This window comes from Camelus dromedarius, chromosome 4 (genome assembly GCF_036321535.1).
Source record: "Camelus dromedarius isolate mCamDro1 chromosome 4, mCamDro1.pat, whole genome shotgun sequence".
Lineage (NCBI taxonomy): Eukaryota > Metazoa > Chordata > Mammalia > Artiodactyla > Camelidae > Camelus > Camelus dromedarius.
Window position 1 is genome coordinate 70146687 of NC_087439.1, and position 23219 is coordinate 70169905.

The 23219-nt window shown below is 31.8% G+C and overlaps 1 protein-coding gene across 1 annotated transcript in view; it reads right to left on the reverse strand.

Moving 5' to 3' along the window:
• Positions 1 to 1274: 1274 nt before the first annotated feature.
• CARF (calcium responsive transcription factor) overlaps positions 1275 to 23219 on the reverse strand; it is a 42918-nt gene continuing 20973 nt past the window's right edge. Inside the window, 10 exon segments of the mRNA XM_064485096.1 lie at positions 1275 to 4535; positions 4537 to 4616; positions 6617 to 6983; positions 7372 to 7502; positions 10958 to 11021; positions 11994 to 12156; positions 13762 to 13995; positions 15920 to 16063; positions 18381 to 18501; positions 22208 to 22397. Coding sequence (XP_064341166.1) covers positions 4488 to 4535; positions 4537 to 4616; positions 6617 to 6983; positions 7372 to 7502; positions 10958 to 11021; positions 11994 to 12156; positions 13762 to 13995; positions 15920 to 16063; positions 18381 to 18501; positions 22208 to 22397 — 1542 coding nt within the window. The 3' untranslated portion in view covers positions 1275 to 4487.

Below are 23219 nucleotides of genomic sequence, written 5' to 3' on the forward strand. Positions count from 1 at the left end.
TTTATCAAAACTTATCAAATTGTACACTTTAAATATGTACAGCTTATTGTGTGTCAATTAAATACTTCAATAAAGATATTTAAAAATAAAAGCTGTGCGGATACCTGATTCCTACTCCTCCCTCTGGTTTTAGAATTCTTTTTAAACTGAGATATAATTGATGTATGATACTTATGGTGTACAGTGTGTTACTTCGATAATTTATATATTACAATATGATTGCCACTGTAGCTTTAGCTAACACCTCTATCATGTTACATAAATATTTTTTTCTTTTTTGAGGTGAGAACAAATATGATCTAGACTATGAGCAACTTTGAAGCTGACAATACAGTACTGTTGACTATAATCACCATGCAGTACGTTTGATCTCCAGGACTTATATATCTACTAGTTGTAGGTTTGTACCCTGAAACAACATCTCAAGACCCTGCACTCTTATACCATGCAGTACGTTTGATCTCCAGGACTTATATATCTACTAGTTGTAGGTTTGTACCCTGAAACAACATCTCAAGACCCTGCACTCTTATACCCATATCACATTCTCAAAGGTTTTCCATTTATCATAGTTTATTTTTCTCAGTCATTTTAGGATCCATTAATAAATGAGATTTTCAAAAATTCTGATTTTATTCCGTAAGTTTTAAGAATTCAGTCAGCAATGGATATTTATATTATTTAACAATAGAATTCATAGCTAACAAGTATGTGGCAAAAGTATACTAGGCTTTGCTATTACCAGTAAGTTAATTAAGTAGAGTTAGAGATATTTAGACATAGAAATAATACACCATTTAAGATGTCTAAAGCCTAATTGGTTGCTAGGGAAGAGTCAATGCACACCCCCTCTGGAGAGAGTTCAGATTTTCTATGGTCCTGAAAAATAGGCAAAGTGGAATAAAGCAAAAAAGGAAAAAATAAATGATCCCTCCTTTCTAAATCATACTTCTGGCATCACTCCAAAAATACGAAACTGTACTTGAAGATGTTGCAATGCCAAAATACAGGGAAAAAAGAATTACTTATACCTTATTATATGCAGTGTTTTAAAATGTTGATGGTTGGCTGAGTTGAGAGCATTACATGCATATATATCCCCAAACATAATCATAACAGGAATTACTGGTAGTTATGGCTAAAAATATTCAGATTCCAAACTTAACATAAATCTGTAGCCCAAGTTCTGTGGTACTAACATGTTTATTCAGCATCCTCAAGATGAACAAAATTACTTCTATGCCCAGGAAAAGTATAAAAAGAGAACTAACAGGTTTAAGAAAAAAACACAGGATTTTTTAATGAAAAAATTACATTGTAACAAGGACACTATACATTAAGTTACAATATATATAAATATACACACACATTTAAAAATTTTTATAAAAACCTGGTACAAAATTAAACAGCATCTTTCTCATATTCACATGATTAAGTATGTATTCTGATAGGATATAATGATGAAAAACAAACTGGTAGGCCTCAAAATTAGACACTCTAATGCAGGACAATGTCCCCAAGTCTATTTTCTATCACTTTTGTGACTTTTAGAAAACATTTACCTTGCATAAGACATAAAAGCTTTTTATGTATGTTAACTTCTTACACAGAAAACTAATATTGAGGGAAAGACCCACCATGGCTGTGTTTATCTATAATTCACTGTAGTATATATAATGTCCACTTGGAGGCTTGGGACATGAAAATTGAATGAAGAAACAAGCTCAACTGTAATTATGAATTCTAATGGCTTATTTTGAATGTCCAACTTTCTACTACAGGTATTACAACTTGTAATATGTGACACCAAAGAGCATATGTCAAACTTTGCTGTAGAGCTGCTAGGAGAATGCCAAATATAATACTGAAACTTTTATGCACTGTATTTAATAAAAATGTGTAAACACACTTTTAAAAAAGCAATACTAAGCATCTTTAAAATACAATACTGATATATTGTGACTGAACAGGCATTTGAGGACAAATGAATCTTTTAAAACTAATTTAGAAACCATTTTTAAAGAGCTACTCATTGAAATACTTACATGAAAATATTGATAGTTCCAGTTTCTACCTAAAAACCAAAAGAGTATACAATTAGGGATTTAAACTTTCCTTCATACTTTTTTTTTTTCTCTATTGCTTTTTTGATTGTGGGGAAGACACACTGTAACTTTCTGTCTTCTCAATTAAAAAAAAAAAAACAGTATCAGAAGAGACATTCACATAGAATGAACTGAGAAATATTTTTAAACTATGTTTTGTTCTTGATCAACTGCCAAAGTCTGGATCCTCTGACATCTCTCATCCTCATAGGTAACTGACTAGCATTTGCATCTTAACAAGCATTTCTCCTTAGCAACTCAACATCAAAAAGCAAGGAATGTCTCCAAAGGAATATAGTTCAATTGGTGAAATATTTAATAACAAATTATTATCATCATAGAAAGATGAACATCTGTTACTTAAAATCTTGAAAAAATTTTCCATAAAAACTAGAAATAACAAATGAAAATATTACCCACAATACAACACAAAACATAAATTAATTTGGACTTACTTCCTTTAAGAATATACAGACTAAGAGAAATCTGGGTTTGAGGTAACTCAGAGTTGTGTTTAACTAAGCACAACATAGATTTGGCAGTGTGCCTCTATAAATGCTGACATCAAATATTATCAATTCTTAGGGGGAAAAAGCAATTCTTATTAAAAAATCATATAGGTAACTGAATATCAACTTTGCATTAAATAGAGGTATAAATAGTGAATTTTATGTTAAATAGAGGATAAGTCTAAAGAGTAAGGAATTTTAGAATTCCATCCACTTCTAACATAACATGTACTCACAGATACATGTCATGTACCTGATACAATTAAAGTGAATTAAGAATGGGAGATTGGACTTAGAAAAGCCAAAAAGATTTATATTCATGTAAAGTATTAATGTTAAATTTTATATTATATGCTGCACACTTTAAATATTAAACATTAATATCCATTTGAAATCCTTATTACTTTTAAATAAAAATTTAAATATACTCACAAATGATCTTTGGGAGAAAAAAAAGCCTTTAGGTTGATCTTGACAGATATAATTGACATTTCTAGCTTACCAACCTTCCAGAAAACAGTAGCTTATAATGAATATACTGATTAATACTTATTCAGTATTTGAAGTAAATATACTTGCAAAAGATTCATATTCACTTAAGGTTGAATTTCATATTATATTCTGCATGCTTTGAATATTTAACACTAATACTCATTTGAAATCCTTATTATTTTCAAATAAAAATGTAAATAAACCCACAAAAGATCTCTGGCAGGGGAAGGGGGGAGCCTTTAGGTTGGTTTCTTGACAGTTATAATTGACATTTCTAGTTTCCCAACCTTTCAGAAAACAGAAGCTCATAATGAATATACTGATTAGTACTTATTCAGTATTTGACGTAAATATACTGACTCAACAAGCAAATATAACACATCAGTTGTTATAAAGTTTTAAATATGAGCTAAATTTTAAACTTAAAACCTTACCTTGAAATACTATCAATTCTAATAACATCAATTCATTAGGAACTCTGGCATAGAAAAATAAAAATAACTCAAATTCTTTTCTAACCAGAGTTAAATCTTCAATATAAAATAGGAAAAAAAATCCTCTACTTATATCAAAAAGTTCCCCCAAATTATCTGTAAACATCAGGGAATTCTACTATTCTTTCTGAATCTGCTCAATTTCTATATTTTTTTACTCATAAGTAGTATTTTACCTACAATACTGTATAAAACCATGCAATATACATATATTTCTCTTGTTTAGCTGATTAATTCAAGTTAAAATTCTCAGTATTTACAAAGACACTAAATTTCTACCAGATGACCATTGGTATGCTATTGGTTTGTAGTTAGAAGTATAAAAATCAGAATGGAAGAAGCTAAAATGCAATGACATAGTTTTCACAGATGTGAATGCTAGACTTCATGTTATGATGTAAAATCTATTGTTTTTCTTTCCAAAGGAGACAGACTACAGATACTCTCTCATTTGCCTGTCAATTTAAAATTTTTCTTTACAACTTTAAAGAAGGAGTAAGTTCTTTCAGAACTTAAAAAAAGTCATCACACACACGTACACTCACACACTGTTTTTGTTATTTTTTTTAAGACCCAAAATTAGATATTTTCAGAGGATGAGTTAGATAAATATTTGAGTTCAGACTACATTGCCGTGGATAATTTCAGATGACCTTTTGAAATACTGGCCTTATTAGATACTCAAAAAACATAAGAATTATACAAAATAAAAGGAATAAAATATCTCAATGTAAAAATAGGGAATTGGCAACAAATATATCAGTTTTAAATTAAAGCTGCTCATTGAATCAGTCTTCAGTCCACTTATCACAATACTGCTCTTTGACAATATTCACCTTCTTTTCTATAACATCAGAAGTCACCGATGTTGTAAATTCTGAAAAGCTTCAATAATTAAATGTAGCAGATAATTTCTTACAGTCCAAATTTTTTTTTTGCTTCCATAGACAATCCTGGTTCTTTGGGTTCTTGCTTAACTTGGTTCACAGAAATGGTACCTTCTGGATTTTCTTCAACTTTAAAACCAAACATAAAAGAAAAACCCTAAGGGTTAATATAGTTTATAACACTGGAATCTTTAGAATTATATGAATTTAGAAGCAATGCAAAAAGCAGTAGTTTGGAAAAAGAACCAAGTAATTTAGAAAAACAGTTGGTGTTTTTGAGAACTCAGTGTGTCTGACATCTTAACAGCGATTCATATTAAATTCCTTCAGTATGGAAAAAAAAAGAGACCAAGAAAACTGTATAGTTGTTCTCTTCAGAAGGTACTTTGACCAAAAAGCAGTCCATAATTTAAAAAATTTATAAGGAATATCGCAAATTTAAACTTAACTGTCTTTAAAAACGTGTGAATAAAAGTCAGGAAGTCTCTCATTATTTGAAAATGATTTGCTTTGCAAACGTCAGGCATATATACTAAAAATTCACTGATGTGTTACCATTCTCATACGGTTTCCGTATGTGGTCATACATCAAGGAAAATGTTCTCCTTAAACTTCACTTCATAAGTACTTCAGAAAAAAATATGCCACATCTTAAATGATAGCTTGTACAGTTAAGTCAGAGCTATGTGAATGTTTGCTAATACAAAACATTTCAGAATGCACCTAGCATTCCAATTTCAAAGTATTTGCAACCAAATGAATATAAATATAGCATACCAGCAACACTACTGTGAACTGATAAAATAAAATCTTTCTCTTTCTCAGGAATATCGGTTTTTCAATTGCTGTAGGAACCAAGGTTAAGGAGACCATATTTGTTCAGAAAAGTATGTTGAACACACCTAATACTTGTCACATATGAGTGTGTTGGAGTTCTGCCCAAGTCATAACGAGAAAACTAGCAGAGGATGGATTTCAGTGACCTAAGAATTCATATTCAAGTGAAGTAGAACCTCAGATCAGTTTGGATCTAACTTGATAAATCATGCAAGTTCAGATCCAAAGAGGGTCTCCTTTAAAGCAATCTGAATTAGAGCTCCCAGATATAAGTTGGCACAACACAGAAGGAGGAAGCATCTTAGAATGGAAAGAAGTTTTAGAGAGAAGGCAGATCTGAGTTTGAATCCTCTCTCTGTCACTTACTAGATGTGATCTTTTGGCAATTACTTAATCTCCCAGAGCCTTGGTTTCCACATGTGTAGAATAGGGACTCCACTAACTATTTCATGGAGTTGTTGTGAGGATTAATTCATACATATTCCCTTTCTCTCTCTTCTACTAAAGTTCTTAAAGAGAACTGCCCACAGCCCTCTGGATAAATTTTCTTAAAAGTAATACTTCCTGTCAATTTAAAAAGACAATGATTCTCTTCTGGAAGGAAATATGTCACATATGGAAGGAAAATACATGTTCTAAGGATAATTTCTCTGAAGACTTCTGTTCTTCAAAGCAAACTGCAAATCTTTTCCCACAGAAGTGCCTAATCAAGAACAATCTGTGGGAGAAGTGGTGACATAGGTCAAGCAGAAGTTAAAAGAGTTTATTCCTATGTTGACTGGGTTCATTCCAAAGTGAAGGCAACAAAGTCTTGGATTAAACCCAAGTCTCCAAGTCTAACTAGTTTCATTTCAAGTTGATTCATAGAATTCAACATTTAAATCTGTAAATCAAAATCCTCCTTTTAACCTTTATATCTGCCAATTGCATTTCATTTTTCTTTGTATCATTTTCCCATAATAAATTTTACACTAAAGAGTTTTTCTTTTAGAGTTTCTCTAATTTTTTTCATGCATTCTAAAATGACCTTCCTGATTTCATATCACCACAGATTTTCCATGTAAAACTAAGTAGTTAGGGAATGAATAATTTTGATAGAGAAGAAAAAATTAGAAGTTTAAAAGGTATTAAACTCACGCTCATGCAATTTTCCCCTTTTTCTTTTAGTTTTACTTGATCTATTTATATATTATAAACCCATTGGGTAGAAATGACAGTTTTTTCTGTAGTGTAATAGTGATGATGGTCCATAAAGGTTAAAAAAATAAAATCATAAGATGATTTTAACTTACTAAGAGCTGGGTGGCTGTCTATAATCTGTACTGGAATGGTCTGCACATTTCCCAACAGAATCCGATGAACACTTCTTTCCAGACTCTCTGTATCCTCATCATCTCCAACTTCCACCAGCTGATCCACGGCAACCAGATTTTGATCTGGTCCTGGAAGGTTACCCACAGTAGAGGCAATACTATTGTTTTCAGTTAGGCATGTATCTGTTTGAAGGCTATGACTCTGACCAAGCAGTAGAGAATTATTATTCATTAGAGCGCCTCCTACTGAATCCAGAAGTCTTGAAGGACTAGAGGAGGGGTGGTTATTTACTGATATCGGAGCTGGTGATCCAACAGAAGTGAACCTTGGTTGCAACTGCAAACCCTTTTAAACCAAAAAGAGTTACATCAAAATGTCTGAATTTACTACGTGTGATTTTCTCATCGAACATACTACTTTTTTGACACAAAATTGGAATAAAATCTAAGAATATAGTTACTAACAAATATTAACTGAGGACAGAAACAAGAATCAAAGGAAACGCAATACAACTAAATTTTATTGCATGTGCTGTCAATTCAAACTTTACCAAAACATATTTTTTAAATTATCATCTTAAATGAAGATATCAAAAAGTCAGGAAATTAATGATGACAACATCTTCGATCATTACTGTAATTCCATAACAATTCTGTAAAATTCCTAAGAGACGAGGGGAAATTGAGGAAGAAAGATAAAGGCCTCAGATTTGGCTATTACATTTGATACTTGCCTGTAGTTGTGTGAATATTTTTGGCTGAAATGCAGAAAGTGAGGAGAGCAAGTGGGTTGGTTCTGGAGACAAAGAACCCTTTGTTTGATTTGTTTCCACTTTGGGGGAAAGTGATTCTCCCGGTGAATTTCCTGTATTATATAAAAAATAAACTATTAAAACAAAATAATTTTTATGGCTTCTATGACATACTTTATTACAACCCCTACTATCAGAAATGGAATAGGAAATAACGGCAAAGGTTTGAAAAGGACTTCAAAAGGTGAGCTTGTCCACTATACCCAGAACTTAGTAGATCATCAGAATAACTAAGGAAAGAGCTTGTCCACTATACCCAGAACTTAGTAGATCATCAGAATAACTAAGGAAACTAAAAAAAAAAAAAAAAAAAAAAAAAATTACATTCTTAGGTTCAACCTCTAGTAATTTTAATTCAGTATGTATAGGATGGGATGTGAGAAATTTTTTTCCTTGAAAGATTCTATATAAATATAACTCTAATCTAGCCCACTTTCTATTTTATGTTGCTGAACTACACCTAAATTTCTCCAGATATGGAAAGTCTATTGAGTCTCTCAGTTACAAAGACCAAATTTAATTCATCTTTGGTAGCCCTAATGCCTAGGACAATGCCTGGCATAAAGCAGGCCTTCAATAATAATATTAACTTTCTTTCAATAACTCATTTTGGAATAAATGAGTAAGAGTAAAAATGTCTTTCTTTCTAAATATCTCAATACTTTAAGTAATTGTCCTTAGGAAATTTGAGTCCTTCTCATGTAATTATTACATGTTAATCCAAATATATTCATATCTTTAAGTCAATCAAAAATCAATTATCAACAACTATATATTGCTTCCATATTGCATATTACATCTATGTAACTGAGTAATTTTTAAAAATGGTCCCAATGTGAGACAAGAATGGATTTAAGTGCTAACTTTTCTCTGTGATCTTCAATATGCTATTTAACTCAGTTTTTAAACTTCAGTTTCCTCATCTGTAAAACCAGGATAAGAAGAGAATTTTCCTCAAAGGACTGATGAGAGAATTAATGGCACTTTCACTTTTCCTACCTTCTTCATTTCTAATCGTCTTTCCACTTCACTTTGCTGCAGTCACCCACTACTATGGTCGTACCCTGGTCTGTATTGTATATCTAAAAGCTCTAATTCAAACAGCCAATTCTCTGATCACAACCTCTTACTCTTCCAGGAATTTTTCTCAGGCACTCCACCACAATTGTTCTTCAGTCTCATGTGAACCTCCTGCTAATTGATTTTTCAGTTTTCTTCAGATCCATTAATATCTTCATTAATAAAATTCTCTCCCCATCCAGCGTAGAGTCCTGGGTTTGTGATTTTAGTCACTCTCTTGCAAATACCCTAAACTCCCTTGCCTCCCCATCCTTTGGTCTTACCCTCCTTGATAAAATCCTAATTCCAGATGAAAATGGCTTCCAGGGCCTATGCACATAAAGATGACTGCCACTGAAGAAGAAACTCACTGCTACTACTAATACCAACTCATGATCATCAGCCTCAATAGGGTCTTCACGTATATGACAATCTTACAAAGTTTCTCTCACTCTATTTTATGTTTGATGTTTAATGTCCAGTTTCTTCAAATCCTGGCCACCCTTCCTGAGACCTTTTCTCATTCTTAGCACTCTTAAAGAGAAAAGAGAAGCTATCAGATAGAAATGTCCTCAACTTCCCTTCACAAAAGCTATCAAGTACCTTCATCTTCATCTCTCTCTCAGATCTCTCCTGTCCTAAAATATCTTCCCTTAACCCCATACTCCCTTCATAGCAAACTTTTTGAAAAAGTGGTCCACATTGCCTCTACCTCTTCATTCATCTCCCATTCACTATTCAACCACTCCAATATGGCATTGTCCCAATCCACTACACTGAAATGGCCTGGTACTCATGCTTTTCCAAAGTTGATCTCATGATCTATTTTTCTCCCCTGCTACCAATACCCTATTCTTATGTCGGGGTTGCTGAGCTCAGTAAATGCCACTAGCAGTTGCTCATGGAAGAAACTCAAGAAATCATCCCAGATCATTCTCACTCTTTTATCTCCCACATCTATTCAATCAAGAACCAAAGCCTTTGAATTCAACTTTTTAAATAACTTAATCTGTCAATTTCTAGTATAAATGCCACCAACTGTAATCTAAACCACTATCACATCCCATTTGGACAGCTGAAGGGGCCTCCTAAACTTATTTTGAGTTACCGGTTTTTATCTCCAAGCATTGTCTATACTTAAAACCACACTAGCTTTCTTAAGTTCCTTGGACATGGCAAGCTCTTTCTTGCTTAGCCTTCAAACATGCTATTCCTTTGACTGGCAAATTCCTATTCATTCTTCAGTTCTCAATTTAAAAGTCACTTTTTCAAAAATGTGACAATGAATGTATATATGTTCACATATGGCAGAAGGATTGTGCTCTACACTGGAATTTGACATAACATTGTAAAATGATTATAAATCCATAAAAAATGTTAAAAAAATAAAAGTCACTTTATCAAGTGTCCCTTCCCTACTCTTTGGACTAAGTTATATGTCTCTATCACTATTCCCATTCCCAACTTGGAACAACTCTCTCATGGCACGATTCATAATAGTAATTAGAATATACTTTGGTGTCTTTTCCTCTTGTTAAACTCTAAATTCAATGAAGCAAGAAACTTACTTGTTTTTTTTATGTTCAGCATTTATCACAGAGTTAAATATACACAGAACAAATTAATTAATTCTAATTCTTTAAGTGGCTCTTAAAGGTTAATAAGCTGAAGAATAAAGAAATAATTATATGTAATTATTAATTTATTCTAAAGCATTTTTTCAGGTATTAACTTTTTAGCAGCCATTATGCTAAGAATTAGGTACATTCATTTGAATAAAACACAATCCTCAAATCATAATGAAAGGTATGGATAATAAACAAAAGGATACCACATTAAAGCAGAGGTAAGTACAAAAGAGTGAATATCTAACTTTACAAAAGGAGTGAAGTAAAGGGCACATTTAAAGCCAAGAGGTTGCTATTTGAGTAGTGAGAGGAGTTTGCCATGCAGAAGAAGAGGAAAGACATATCTAGAGAAGAGAAAAAAAGGGCTGAAATAAGCTTGAAATATTGAGAGAACAAAGGAGTAAGAACATATGAGAAAAAACAAATCATACAAATGGACAATGGTTTTCTTTTTTTCTTTTTTTTTTTAACATTTTTTATTGATTTATAATCATTTTACAATGTTGTGTCAGGACAATGGTTTTCTGATCAAGGTATCTTAGTGTTATTACTATTAAAATTAGCTTAGCTGCATAGTAAACTGTATTAGTAATCATTAGCCTCAAAATTTCAATCATAAAGAAGTATAAAAGTTGATTATATAGGAGGAAATTCAAATAGCTGGAAATATTTTGATAAATCCTAACATAGTTGCTCTTGCTTCTTTGGGCTGTGGTTTCCTCATTCATAAATTAGATGAGATAAATTAGGTGAGATATCTTATGTCTTCCAGTTTTAACATTATTTGATTTTATATCTCAAAAGTATTCAAGATAACCTACCTTCTGCAAATGTAACTGTTACAGTCTCTCTGAGAATATTCCCACTATCTGTAGTCCATTGAAGCTGAAATGGGAAAATTAACTTCAGTAAAATTCAAGCATTTATCTTGACAATTATTTTAAAATAGCAATGCAATTGTCATATTTTATTCAGTCATAGTATAAATGTGCTTTATACTATAATTACTCTCTTTCCTTGTTCACATTCTCAAAGCATAAGTATACTTAACTATCCAAATAAATTAGCTTCCCAAGTTTAGATAGCAAGAATTTGGATAGCAAGTAGATGGCAAAGATGGCAAAGACCACTGCTAACCAAATTTGTTTAAGTCCCTGAATTTTGGATAGTGAATAATGAAGAATTTTGGATAGAAAAGAATGGTAAGCTCTAACTTAAAAAAAAAATTCAATCTATTCAGTTACTGAATTTAGAGGTAAAAATATGGGGAGCAAAAGATATTGCTACTGAGATTTTAATGCCTGAATCACTGTTTGTATTACAATTAGTAGTTTCTGGTTAATGATACTAATCTCTTCAGAGTAGGCAAAATTTTCATAGAAATGGCCACTTTTCAGGGAAAGACTATAGTATCACAGAATGAGGTAAAATTTATATCCATAGATGGCAAACAGAACCAACATTATCACTTTGTGTATTCAAGTCTGAACTACTGACCTATTTTAAAAAGAGGTGGAGTTATACACAGTATGTACTCAACAGCTATCTGTTAAATGAGTAAAAGATACTTTTTACAGATCTAAAATATGTTGATTTTTAAGTGAAGATTACTATTGTTATTACAGTCAGGGTTGGAATATTACTGATATTTCTTCTTGTGAGAGTAATAAAAATAGTTTAGTCAAATCATCATCTGAGAGTTCATTGTGTTTATATTTTAAGAAAAAGATACTACTATTTTTCCTTATATTACAGTTATTTATATGGCCTAATAGCAACCATGCACATTAGGCCAAATAGTAATAGAAGCTGAGAAAGATTTTGTAATAAAACAAGGAATTACAGTTGTAATCATACCGTTGCTGGAATAATCTCTGAGTTATATACATTATCTCCATTTCTCAAGGATTTCTGTACCTCATGGATGTGATTTTTTATATCATTTACAGTTGGAAAAAAGGATAAATTATGTCTTTCAGGTACCTCATCAGGTTTGAACAGTTCCCTTTCCACAAATTTTCTGTGGAGGATATAAAATAGAATAAAAACATAAACAATCCAGCAATCTACTTCAGATTAAATGAAAAAGGTTCTCTTTTAGCATAAATTTTTATAAAGTATGGTTTATAGTTTTATAAGTAATTTATATTTTTCCACTTTTCTCCCATACATTAAGTCATCAAATTCCTGCAGATTAAAGAAATGTAGTATTTTCATTGGTTAAACACCTGTATATTTTGGAGTGAGCTTTGATTGTTTTATGAATTTAAATAAATCACTATTTTCAATTTAAGTGTAATTTTTTTTTGAATGCTTACTATGTCAGGCATTGCACTGAACACTTCATACTTAGCATCTCCTTTAACCTATACTATAATCCTGTCAGGTAGGTACTATTACCATTCTGACTTTACAGATGAGGGAACTGAGGCCTACAGAAGTGATTTGCCCACAGTTATACACCTACTACAAAGTAAGAAAGATTGGGCGTACACCGAGGTTATGCACATTAACATGTTTCATTGCTTCCAAAAAGCATCAATTAATATATGAAATATGACCTGCTCAAATTTTACAAGGAGACAAAAGAGAAGACAGAAATGAAAGGCAGCATTGACACACAACTGTATAAAAAACATATAAAAGAAATCATAAAATTCAATATATATATGCTTTGTGCATTCCATTCAGTAGACCATGTTGCAGAGCTGTATTATACCTCTGTCCCTAAGATCTAGGTTTAGTAAAGAGTGGATGGCTTTACCAAATTTTGGCTCTGTTCTAACAATGGCCCAATGGAAATAAATATAAAAAGTCTAAGAAAGCTGCTAAATAAAAAAGCCATGTATTAATTAAGAAATAATCCTAGGAAATACTCATTGTGTTGTTCAGATCAGACAATACAATAACAAGTAGAACACGGTGAAGTAGCAGAAATCATGGCAAAGAGCACAGGCTGTAGAGCCAGACCAATATTTCAGTTCTGCCCGTTTCTCTGAAGTCAGTTCTTTAACTGCTCTAAGTCTCCAACTCCTCGTCTGCGAAATGAGGATAAATACACCAACTTTATAGACTCATAACAATAAGTGCATTCATGCATACAAAGTGCTTAGCACAATCCCTGGCACACACACAGCACGTGCCATATAATAATAATAATAATTATTACATCCTGCCTATCAATAAAATTAGACCAGAGTGCTACATGTAAAATTTCATGAGACAAAAAACTAACAGTATTCTTTTGTTGTAATAAAATTTAACTGCATTTCAAATAGCTTAAAATAAGTATCCTGGCCTATATTTTAAAATTTCTGGTTCTACAATATTTTTGTAAAAGTATTTGTACATAATTCAATGTATATGTCATTTTTAAGTTGTCCAATTTGTCAAATATGAGAATGAATATCTCAAATGAGTAATTCCAATCATTACTCATGGCTTGCCAAGCATCTGCTTGAGAATGATCAGTTCATAAATAAGATTATTTTAATAAATTACTAAACTATATTCCTTACGTACTCTGATAGCATATATCCTGGAAAATGTCTATAATGTTGAGTATATTATTTAAACCAACAAACAAAAATGAAAAATGTAGAAGAACAATTTGTTTTTACTGTACCTTAGCTGTTTCCTTACTGCATACACTTGTTCTATTCCCTGTGATACTAATTCTTGAATTTTATGTGCTACTTGAGGATGCAGACGTGAGGGTAATGCACAATTCTCATCTCTAACTGCACTTTCCTCTTCTTCAAGAGAAGACATAGGAAAAGGGGAAGGTGACAGAGGGAGGCAGGGAGTCTCTAATTCATGATACTGATGAGCTTGCTGCGTAGGTAACTGTACATACCATCTGACAAGAGAAAATGTTTAAAATTATGTTACTAGACGAAGGCACAAATCATAGTTACTTACATTAATACTCATCAAGAGAAGGAATAATCTAAAGAAAAATTATATATTATTGTAAAATATTAAGTAGATATAAATTTTTAAATGTAAATACATTAAATATAAATAAAATAAATGTAAATGAAAGCCAAAATGTCTTCTCTTAACTCCTCTAAGCTATATCCAATTAAATAAAGATCTGTATAAACCTTTAAGACTTTTACTACGACCCTAAAGTTAAGGATGGTGCATGATTTAAATATATATAAAAATGGTATTTAAAATTTCACATTAAGTAAATTTTACCTCAAGATAGACTTTTAAAATCATCATCTTTTTAATTATATATTTTTACCATTCTTTTACCATTTTCTCTCCAAGTTACAACTTCTGTGCTGTATCTATAATCCTCCTAACCAGAGTGGATATAATTCAGTGCCTATCAAAACTGAGCTATGTGGCAGCACTATTTACAATAGCCAAAACATGGAAACAGCCTAAATGTCCATCAACAGATGACTGGATAAAGAGGATGTGGTATATTTATACAATGGAATACTTTCAGCCATAAAAACCAACAACATAACGTCATTTGCAGCAACGTGGATGTTCCTGGAGAATGTCATTCTAAGTGAAGTAAGCCAGAAAGAGAAAGAAAAATACCATATGAGATCGCTCATATGCAGAATCTAAAAAAAAAAAAAACAAACCATAAACACAAAACAGAAACAGACTCACAGACATAGAATACAAACTTGTGGTTACCAAGGGGGCAGGGGGTGGGAAGGGACAGGCTGGGATTTCAAAATGCAGAATAGATAAACAAGATTATACTGTACAGCACAGGGAAATATATACAAGATCTTGTGGTAGCTCACAGAATAAAAGAATGTGACAATGAATATATGTATGTTCATGTATAAGTGAAAAATTGTGCTCTATGCTGGAATTTGACACAACATTGTAAAATGACTATAACTCAATAAAAATAATGTTTAAAAAAAAAAAACTGAGCTATGTGAGAGAATCTTCTCTGACAGGAACTCAACATACTGCCTCCACAACACTAAAGCTCCTGTTGCCCCAACAAGCAAGAGAATCAACCAAAAGGTGAATATAGTTCTCTTGTATAGCCACGCAGTGTGAAAAACAGATGGCAGGAAAATGAACTGATCTGACAGGATACTGTTCTAATAAATATTTTTATACAAAGTGCTTGCAATGACTATTGCATGACATGGAGCCTACTTAAAAATTATATGCAGTGTTTTCCAAACTGAAGGATCTAATTATTGACTGTACTCATTTTTCATATATCTGAAAGTCTTTCTAAAGATCACACAAAACTATATTCCACATACTTAACTCCATTATACAACTGCAAAATCTTTACCTGGACTGGCACATAAAGGAAAGTATGAAAGAAAGCTAATATTTCTTATTTAAAAACTTGAAGCATAAAAGATAAAAGACAGTATTTTATATAGGGCTTAGAGTTCATTTCTGGCTGCCATAAGTAATCAAAGACGGGTTTTAAAAAAATATGCAGGTGACTGCAAGTTCAGCTCCTAATAAGTATCTGAAACAAAGTACTAAATATATAATGAAATGTGTTGCTAAATATGTACTTGTCATTTTGGCAAAAAACTTCCACATGGTATACAGAATTCTTTTGTGAGAATTATCTACCATATCTGGCTGATACACTCAATGGCCTATACAGTGGCAAATCATTTTAATACCTAGAGAGCTACTAGTAAGACATTTACCTTATAAAACCCATTTCTTAATGAAATAATTGGAAAAGATAATTTCCCTTACAGACAGAATTCTTGCAAATGGAGCTAATTATTTTGTAAAGTAAAAGAACTATATAAACGTCATACCTAAGAACACCGCCAGCATCTACCAAGTTCTTCTTTAGCATGTTAAAGGCTTTCTCCTGCTCCATTCGGATTATTTTCCTGTCAATTTTGGGATCTGTAGGAACTCTATATTCAGGAAATTTCTGTACCTTTTTAATGTAAATCCTTTTTATAAGAAAAAGAAGAATTTGTTTCATTATACTATAACCTCAAGATAATCTAACTAATCAAACAGAAGTTTAATTTAAGCATTAAAGTTTAGAAAAAATTTTATTAATCTAGAAAGCATTCAGATGATTATGTGAAAGATAGACTATATTCTCAGTGCATAATACTTAGCAAATTAACAATAATCATTACCTTAGTAAAAAAACCTAAGTATTATGAATATTAGCTTTTTTTCCTCCTGGATCTGTCTCTTCTCCATTCTCCTGGAATCTAAACACCTCATGCCGGGACTACTTTAATACCCTCATTCTGGGGCCTCTGGGCCTCCAGTCATCTATTTCTTAAATCCACTTAATATATCAATGCCACAATAATCTTTACATTTGTACTTCTCTGTTGAAGAATCTATCGGCTCCTTAATCAAGTACAAATTTCTTAGCAATGTTCAAGGCATTCCATGATTCTAGCTAGCTTATTTACCCATCTTTTAATTACTTCAAATATAAAATTGCTTTTCCTGTGTTTACCTTTTCAATGTTCCTTCCTCCTCTGATATCAAATATACAATCATACCATATCTTTATATCATTCTCCTAGCTTTATAATAGCTTTACTCTAATTCTCTACCTACCCAAATTCAATCTAAACTTCAGTATCCAGGTTAAGTTGTACTTTCTTTCCTGTTATGAATTTGCTTGGATATATTTCTTCTCTGAAGATAGCTAATCCCCACATTTAATACTACATCCATTACTATTATGTTTTCTAATAGTTTTTTGTTTCCTGACCTACCAACAATATTTTAAGTTTCCCATGATTAAGTAAAATCATATACATCTTTTAGTCTCCCTGCTTCCCAAGGCACCCAATGTAAGTTGCTGGGCACAAAGTAGATACTCAAAAAGCACTTGTAGAATGATAGAGAATAAAATTATTCACATATAGAGATTTTCTCCCAAGTTACCGCTTAAGTTTTATATTGCTTATATTTAAAAGTTGAAATTTTTGTTTAATGGTCAGGGTTAAATATTGTCTAAAGTTAGCATGATGAGATTAAGCATGAAAAGCCTTCTTAATTGGCTTTAAAAACTTCTTGACTGCGGGGAGGATATAGCTCAGTGATAGAACACGTGCTCAGCATGCACAAGGTCTGAGTTCAACCCCCAGTACCTCCAATAAACAAACAAACAAACAAATTTAATTACTCTCTCTGCTCAAAAAAAAAAACCCAAAAATTTCTTGAGAATACTAAGGTTTGTGATATGAGATGTAATGCTAGAATAAAATGTTTCAAAGCTGAACAAAATCCAACCTTTACATCTTATTTTTAAATTTCATTTTATTTTATAATTTAAAATACTTTCAATGCATGAAAAAAGAATATTAGTAAAGGACATTATAAAAACCTTTTATTGGTTCACATTTTTCATTCTCACCCAGAGGAATGACCACTCGGCAGTCCTATTCTACATAAAACTTACTATGTTGGCCTTATACATTGCTGGTATGACTGTAATTGGTAGAATCACTTTAAGAAGAAACTCTGCAATAACTGTTGACATAAAAAAAAGTAACCTTTGTCCTAGCAGGTTAATTTTAAGAAATTTATTCCACTGATATATAAGTGTACAAATAGGTACAATGTTTACTGCAGCTTTGTAGATGATAATAAAGAATACTTCTCAGAGCTTTCATGTCCATCACTGGAGGACTAATTAAGTAAATGATAATTCATCTATAAATGGAATATTATATGGCTATTAAAAAGAAGGAACCAAGAAATTAATATAATTTTGTATGTCAATTATATCTCAATTTATAAATCAATCAATAAAAAGAAGGACTCAGTTCATTTATATACAGACATGGAGCCAGCTTTGAAATATATTGGGAACCAAAATAAAGTGTATAATAGTATATGTCACTACATTCACATTGGTATGAAGCATATAGTTTTGGAGTAAATAACCACAATAGGTATTCAGAATGGAAATAAATCAATGTGAATTCATAGTAGGAAAGAAGGTACAATACTATCTAAGTTTAAGAAAAGAAAAATATTGGTAATCTTTACAGAAATCTTCAACATTTTTGAGGGTAAAGTAGGGTATACATCTATACACATATACACAGAGTATTTCTATAAAGTTACTCAAGAAACTGGTAAGAGTTGATGCCTTAGAGTGGGACATGGGGAGCAGTGTAAGAGGAAACAAATTTCACTGTATACTTTTTGGCACTAAAACTTAATAAAATGTGTATATTCAAAAACAAGGACTTAATAAAAAAAGAAATAAAAGAAAGTAAAGCTTACCGAGCTGGACAAGTAGCTTTGTAGAGCTGACAAGATCTGCTTTCCTGTTCACTGATTTTTTTTAACTGGAAACCTTTTCTCCTTGGCCCATACTGACATTCCATTACCACAGCTCTACTCCCTGTGGGCCAAAACCAACTATTGATATTAATTCAAGTATCCATCTGTTCTGGATACTAGATTAAAAATAACTTGGTGGTGGCAATGACAAAATCTATACTTCCAATTACACAACCTTAGAGGAGAGAAAACATCAGTAAGTCTTACTAAGATGTACACACATAAATTTAAAAGTTTATTCTAATACTTACCAAATGTACCAAATTATGGTAAGGAAATTGGAAAATACCACATTTACTGAATGTCAACTGATATTTACATACATATGATTTTTAATAATAAGGTTACTATTTTATAAGTGGAAAAATTAGTAAATGTTACATTTGTTAGTAAATATTAATATTATTTAACCTTTTATTTCCTTTTATAATTATTTCTATATTTCTATTTGAGTTGTCAGAATAATGTGATTACCAGTTTCTAAGATGGCCCCCAATGACCACTGCCTCATAGTACTTGTGTCTTTGTGTAACTCCTTCCCCATGAGTGTGGGCTAGACTTACTAATTTACTTCAAATGAATATGGCAGAAGTGACAGGATACTATTTTTGATACTAGGTTATAAAAGGACTCTGACTTCTTGGGTACTTTCTTGCTCTTGCTTGGACTGTTATCTCTGGGTGAAATCAGATATCATGTGGAGAGACCCATGCGGCAAGGTATAAGGCCTGCCAACAGCCACATGAGTGAGCTTGGAAGCAGATTCTCCCCAAGTCAAGCCATGAGAGGACTGCAGCTCCAGCCAGCACCTAACTGCAGTCTTGTGAGGGGGCTGGGGCAGAACCACCTTGCTAAGCCACTCTTAGATTCCTGACCGACAGAAACTGTGAGACAATAAATGTTTGCTATTTTCAACCACCATATTTGGGGTAATTTGTTACACTGCAATGGATAATACAAATAAACAGAAGTGGAAACTATACAATTTAAGATTTTAAGTTGAATATCCTAATCTATGTAAGGTACAGCAAACTTTTCAAATATAAAACCAAAAACACCAATCATAAATAAAAATGTTGATAAAGGTGATACTATAATTTTCAACTTCTATTTAAAAGACACCATAAATAATGTGGGAAAACCCAGTTTTGGAAACAGTACTTTATAATACATAAAAGAAAGAATATGCTGAATAGAAAAAACTATAAATAACTTAAAAAAAATAAAAGCAAACTAGTGAAAAAAAAATGAGCAAAGGCTATGAGCAGGCAATTCAGAAAGAAAAGAAAATGATTTTAAATAAACAAATAAAAAGATGTTCAACTTCACTAGCAAACAAGAAATGGAAATTAAAACAATAATAAAACACTATCTCACACTCTTCAGATTGGCAAAAACAAAAAAAAAAGATAATACTCTAAAATAACTGAATCCGCTGATCAATCTCAACATTATAAATACCACATAGGTAACAATAAGAAGTCCACAGCACACCTAAAAATTATTCTTGCAAAATACTTTAATGAAGATTAAATCTTCATTTATCAAACCCCGAAATCTAACAGTTCAGAAGAAATACAGGAGATAAAAGAACAAGCTTAAAAACACCACAGAGATGGAATCAGCAAAATACTGAATATGGCAAACTCTACAGGACAAACTACCTGGGGGAAAAGAGGAGAGAAATTTTTAGATGAGAAGAAATTTAAGAGATACATTAACCAAATCTGAACCATGAATTTTATTTGCACATGAATGTGAACAAACCTATGCAAGAAGAATTATAAGTGGAGAAATGTGAACACTGCATAATACATGACAAAAATTCTTTTAAATTTTGTTAATTCTTTTAAAGTGTGATAATGAGATTGTCATTATACTTATATATATATAAAGAGTCCTTATATTTCAGATATGTACTTCAGTATACACTATAGACTTTAACAATTACAGATGAAACGGTATCTGGAATTTCCTGTAAGATCGTCTTGTGGATGGAGAATGAAGAAGTGGGTAGGGGTATGAATGACACAAGGCTGACCATATACTGATGCTTGCTGAAACTGATGGATACATGGAGTTATGATAGTTCACATATTACTACCTCTACTTGGACATGCATATGAAAATTTCCATAGTATAAAGATTTAAAAAAATCTGACAACGCTAAGTCATAGAACAAACATAGGAAAGGGAAATTTTTCTACATTGTTAAAAGGACTAAAAACTGATGCAGGTTGTATGATTTTGAAGTTTAAAAAGCAAGGAAAAAAAATTTGGGGGGATTCATTTGGTTGCAAAACCTGACCTGAACTTTATGAAGCTATTTACAGACTTTTTTATTTCTCTTAATGTGACTATACATAAAGTACTACTGTGTTTGATTATGTGATATTGTTTAGAGAATACCTGCTAGGAGTATTCTGTAATATTACCATATTACATTCCAAAAATTCAGAATTCTGAAATACATCTGGCCAAAAAAAATTTAGAGAGGGATTTTTGGACCACTTTACAGAGCAATTTAATATAATCTTGAAAAGACAAAATGAGCACGCTTTACAACTCAGCAACTCCACTTTAATGCATACACTCTAGAAAAACTACTTACAACTTTTCAACAGAAAATGTATACTGTGGAGGTTAGACTAAAGCATTTTTTGGAATATTGAAAAGTTGGAAAAAACCTAAATGAGTATTAGAAAAATAATGCTGGAATGACCAAATGTAAATAATAGTTTAATATTCCATAATATTAAATTATAAAATAATTACATTAGATTAACTAGGATTTATAAGTATTAATATGAATAATTTCAAAAAATAAGAGTGAGTGAAAAGTTTACCTAACAATGTCTATAGCTCATTACTTGAGTACACTTGAAAATATTCAAAACAATAAAATACATTATTATAAATACAAATATACATGATAAAGTATACAAATACAGACTGGAAAAATACACACCAAATTCATGTAGTGGCTGCCTGTGGAGGGTTAAGAAGGTATTAGAACTAGGGAGGAGAATTAAGTCTAGGCAGAAGGCGTTACACTTATTTCGTCTTCCTCTAAGTAGTTCCCTTTACCCTCAGAGGTCCAGGATGAGGCTGCAACTCTTCAGCAGACTCAAGTGCTCCCACAGTTATGAAATAAATCACTTATTCTTAGGTTTTTGGGGGTCTAACTAGTGCTAGAGGGACTCTCTGGGAGTTGTTTGAAACTCTACTGCTTTAGAAAACACTAGCCCAGTGTTTGAGAATACTTGATGCTTAAGAACCCTAATACTGGAACATTTAGAATTCTGTATGATAACTCCAGATTGTATACAAACTATATTCATTAACTCCAGGGTTATAAGATATATAAAATGCACACAGATTTTTCCCACAAAACAAATCAAGAGAGAAGGAGGGAGTATCTGGACTGGATGGGGAAAAAAAATCATCCAGCTATAGATATTGAAAATAATAAAATCACTCTATTGTTTAATTTTTATTAAATAGATAAAGCTGGAATTTCAATACTTTTTACTTTGTTTATTAGTATAAAGTATTATTTATTTACCCTAATATATTAAAATACAATTTTACAACACAAAATATTTGGTTATGTTTGCTGTAAACTTTCTTTTCATATATGCATTTTCATCAATTAACAGTCAGTTGTCATCTACCAAAATGAAAATGTATCACCTTAGCAAAATCACATTGTCATAACGAATCATGGCTGCTTCTAAACCTTTTAAAATAACTCTTTTAGAAAGTACCTGCATTGACAAATGGAATTCCATCATATGGGACATACTGGGATTTCCACATCAAGCGTGTAGCCGGCTTGGCTGGGCTCGGAGATTGGCGAGTCCCCCAAACACTCTGTGTTTGCTGCTTATGAAATGTTAGGACACTTTCTAATTCAGTCTCACTTACACAGTAGCCACGGTATGAATCTCCAATTTTCTGCATGTAGAAATTCAATAACAAAATTATTAGCAAGTATGTTTCATTGTACAAAAAATTTAATAATGTGGTTGTCCAAGATGAAAGACTCATAAGCTTTCAGAAAAGAGTGTCATTTCTCCCCTCAGATCAATGGTCTATTATAACCAATAGGTCTGATCTGAATTCAAATCAACATCATCAAATAGGTATTTTCCAGGAGTTTGTTAGAGAATATAATGCCAAACTCACTGCCATACTATATCAAAATCTTGTTTGAGAGAAATAGTATTGAGGGAAAATAGCTTGAAGAACATATTGTGTGTTCATTCTTCCAAACATTTAAAATTCTACTCCTGGATCCAACTATATCAACATAAAACCATCCTGGTTTTATGTACTGGTTCCCTGTGGGACTATTTTTTACTGAAACTGGTTTTTGATATGATGCAATGAGTATATTTAAAAACCTATTAAAATTGCAATGGTATCGCCTATAAAAATGCTATCAAAGAATTTGCTCATTATATCAAGATACTTTTTATGAAGATCCTTCTCTGAGAGAAATGCCTGTCTGGTCTTAGTACCAAAAATAGTTAAGGTTTTCTTTTGTCTTATGGAAATTAGCATAATTACTTTTACCTAATGATACAGAACTTAGTAACTAAGTATGTTTCCCCTTTTGAAATGTAGATGTTAGATTATAGATGTGTGTGTGGGAATACAGAAACACACACACACATAATTCATGAAGATATACATTTCTTACTTCCATTTTATGGTTCCATTCTCGTTTTTCTTTATTCTTTAGCTCCCACTTTTAACTTCCACCTTGCTAATAAT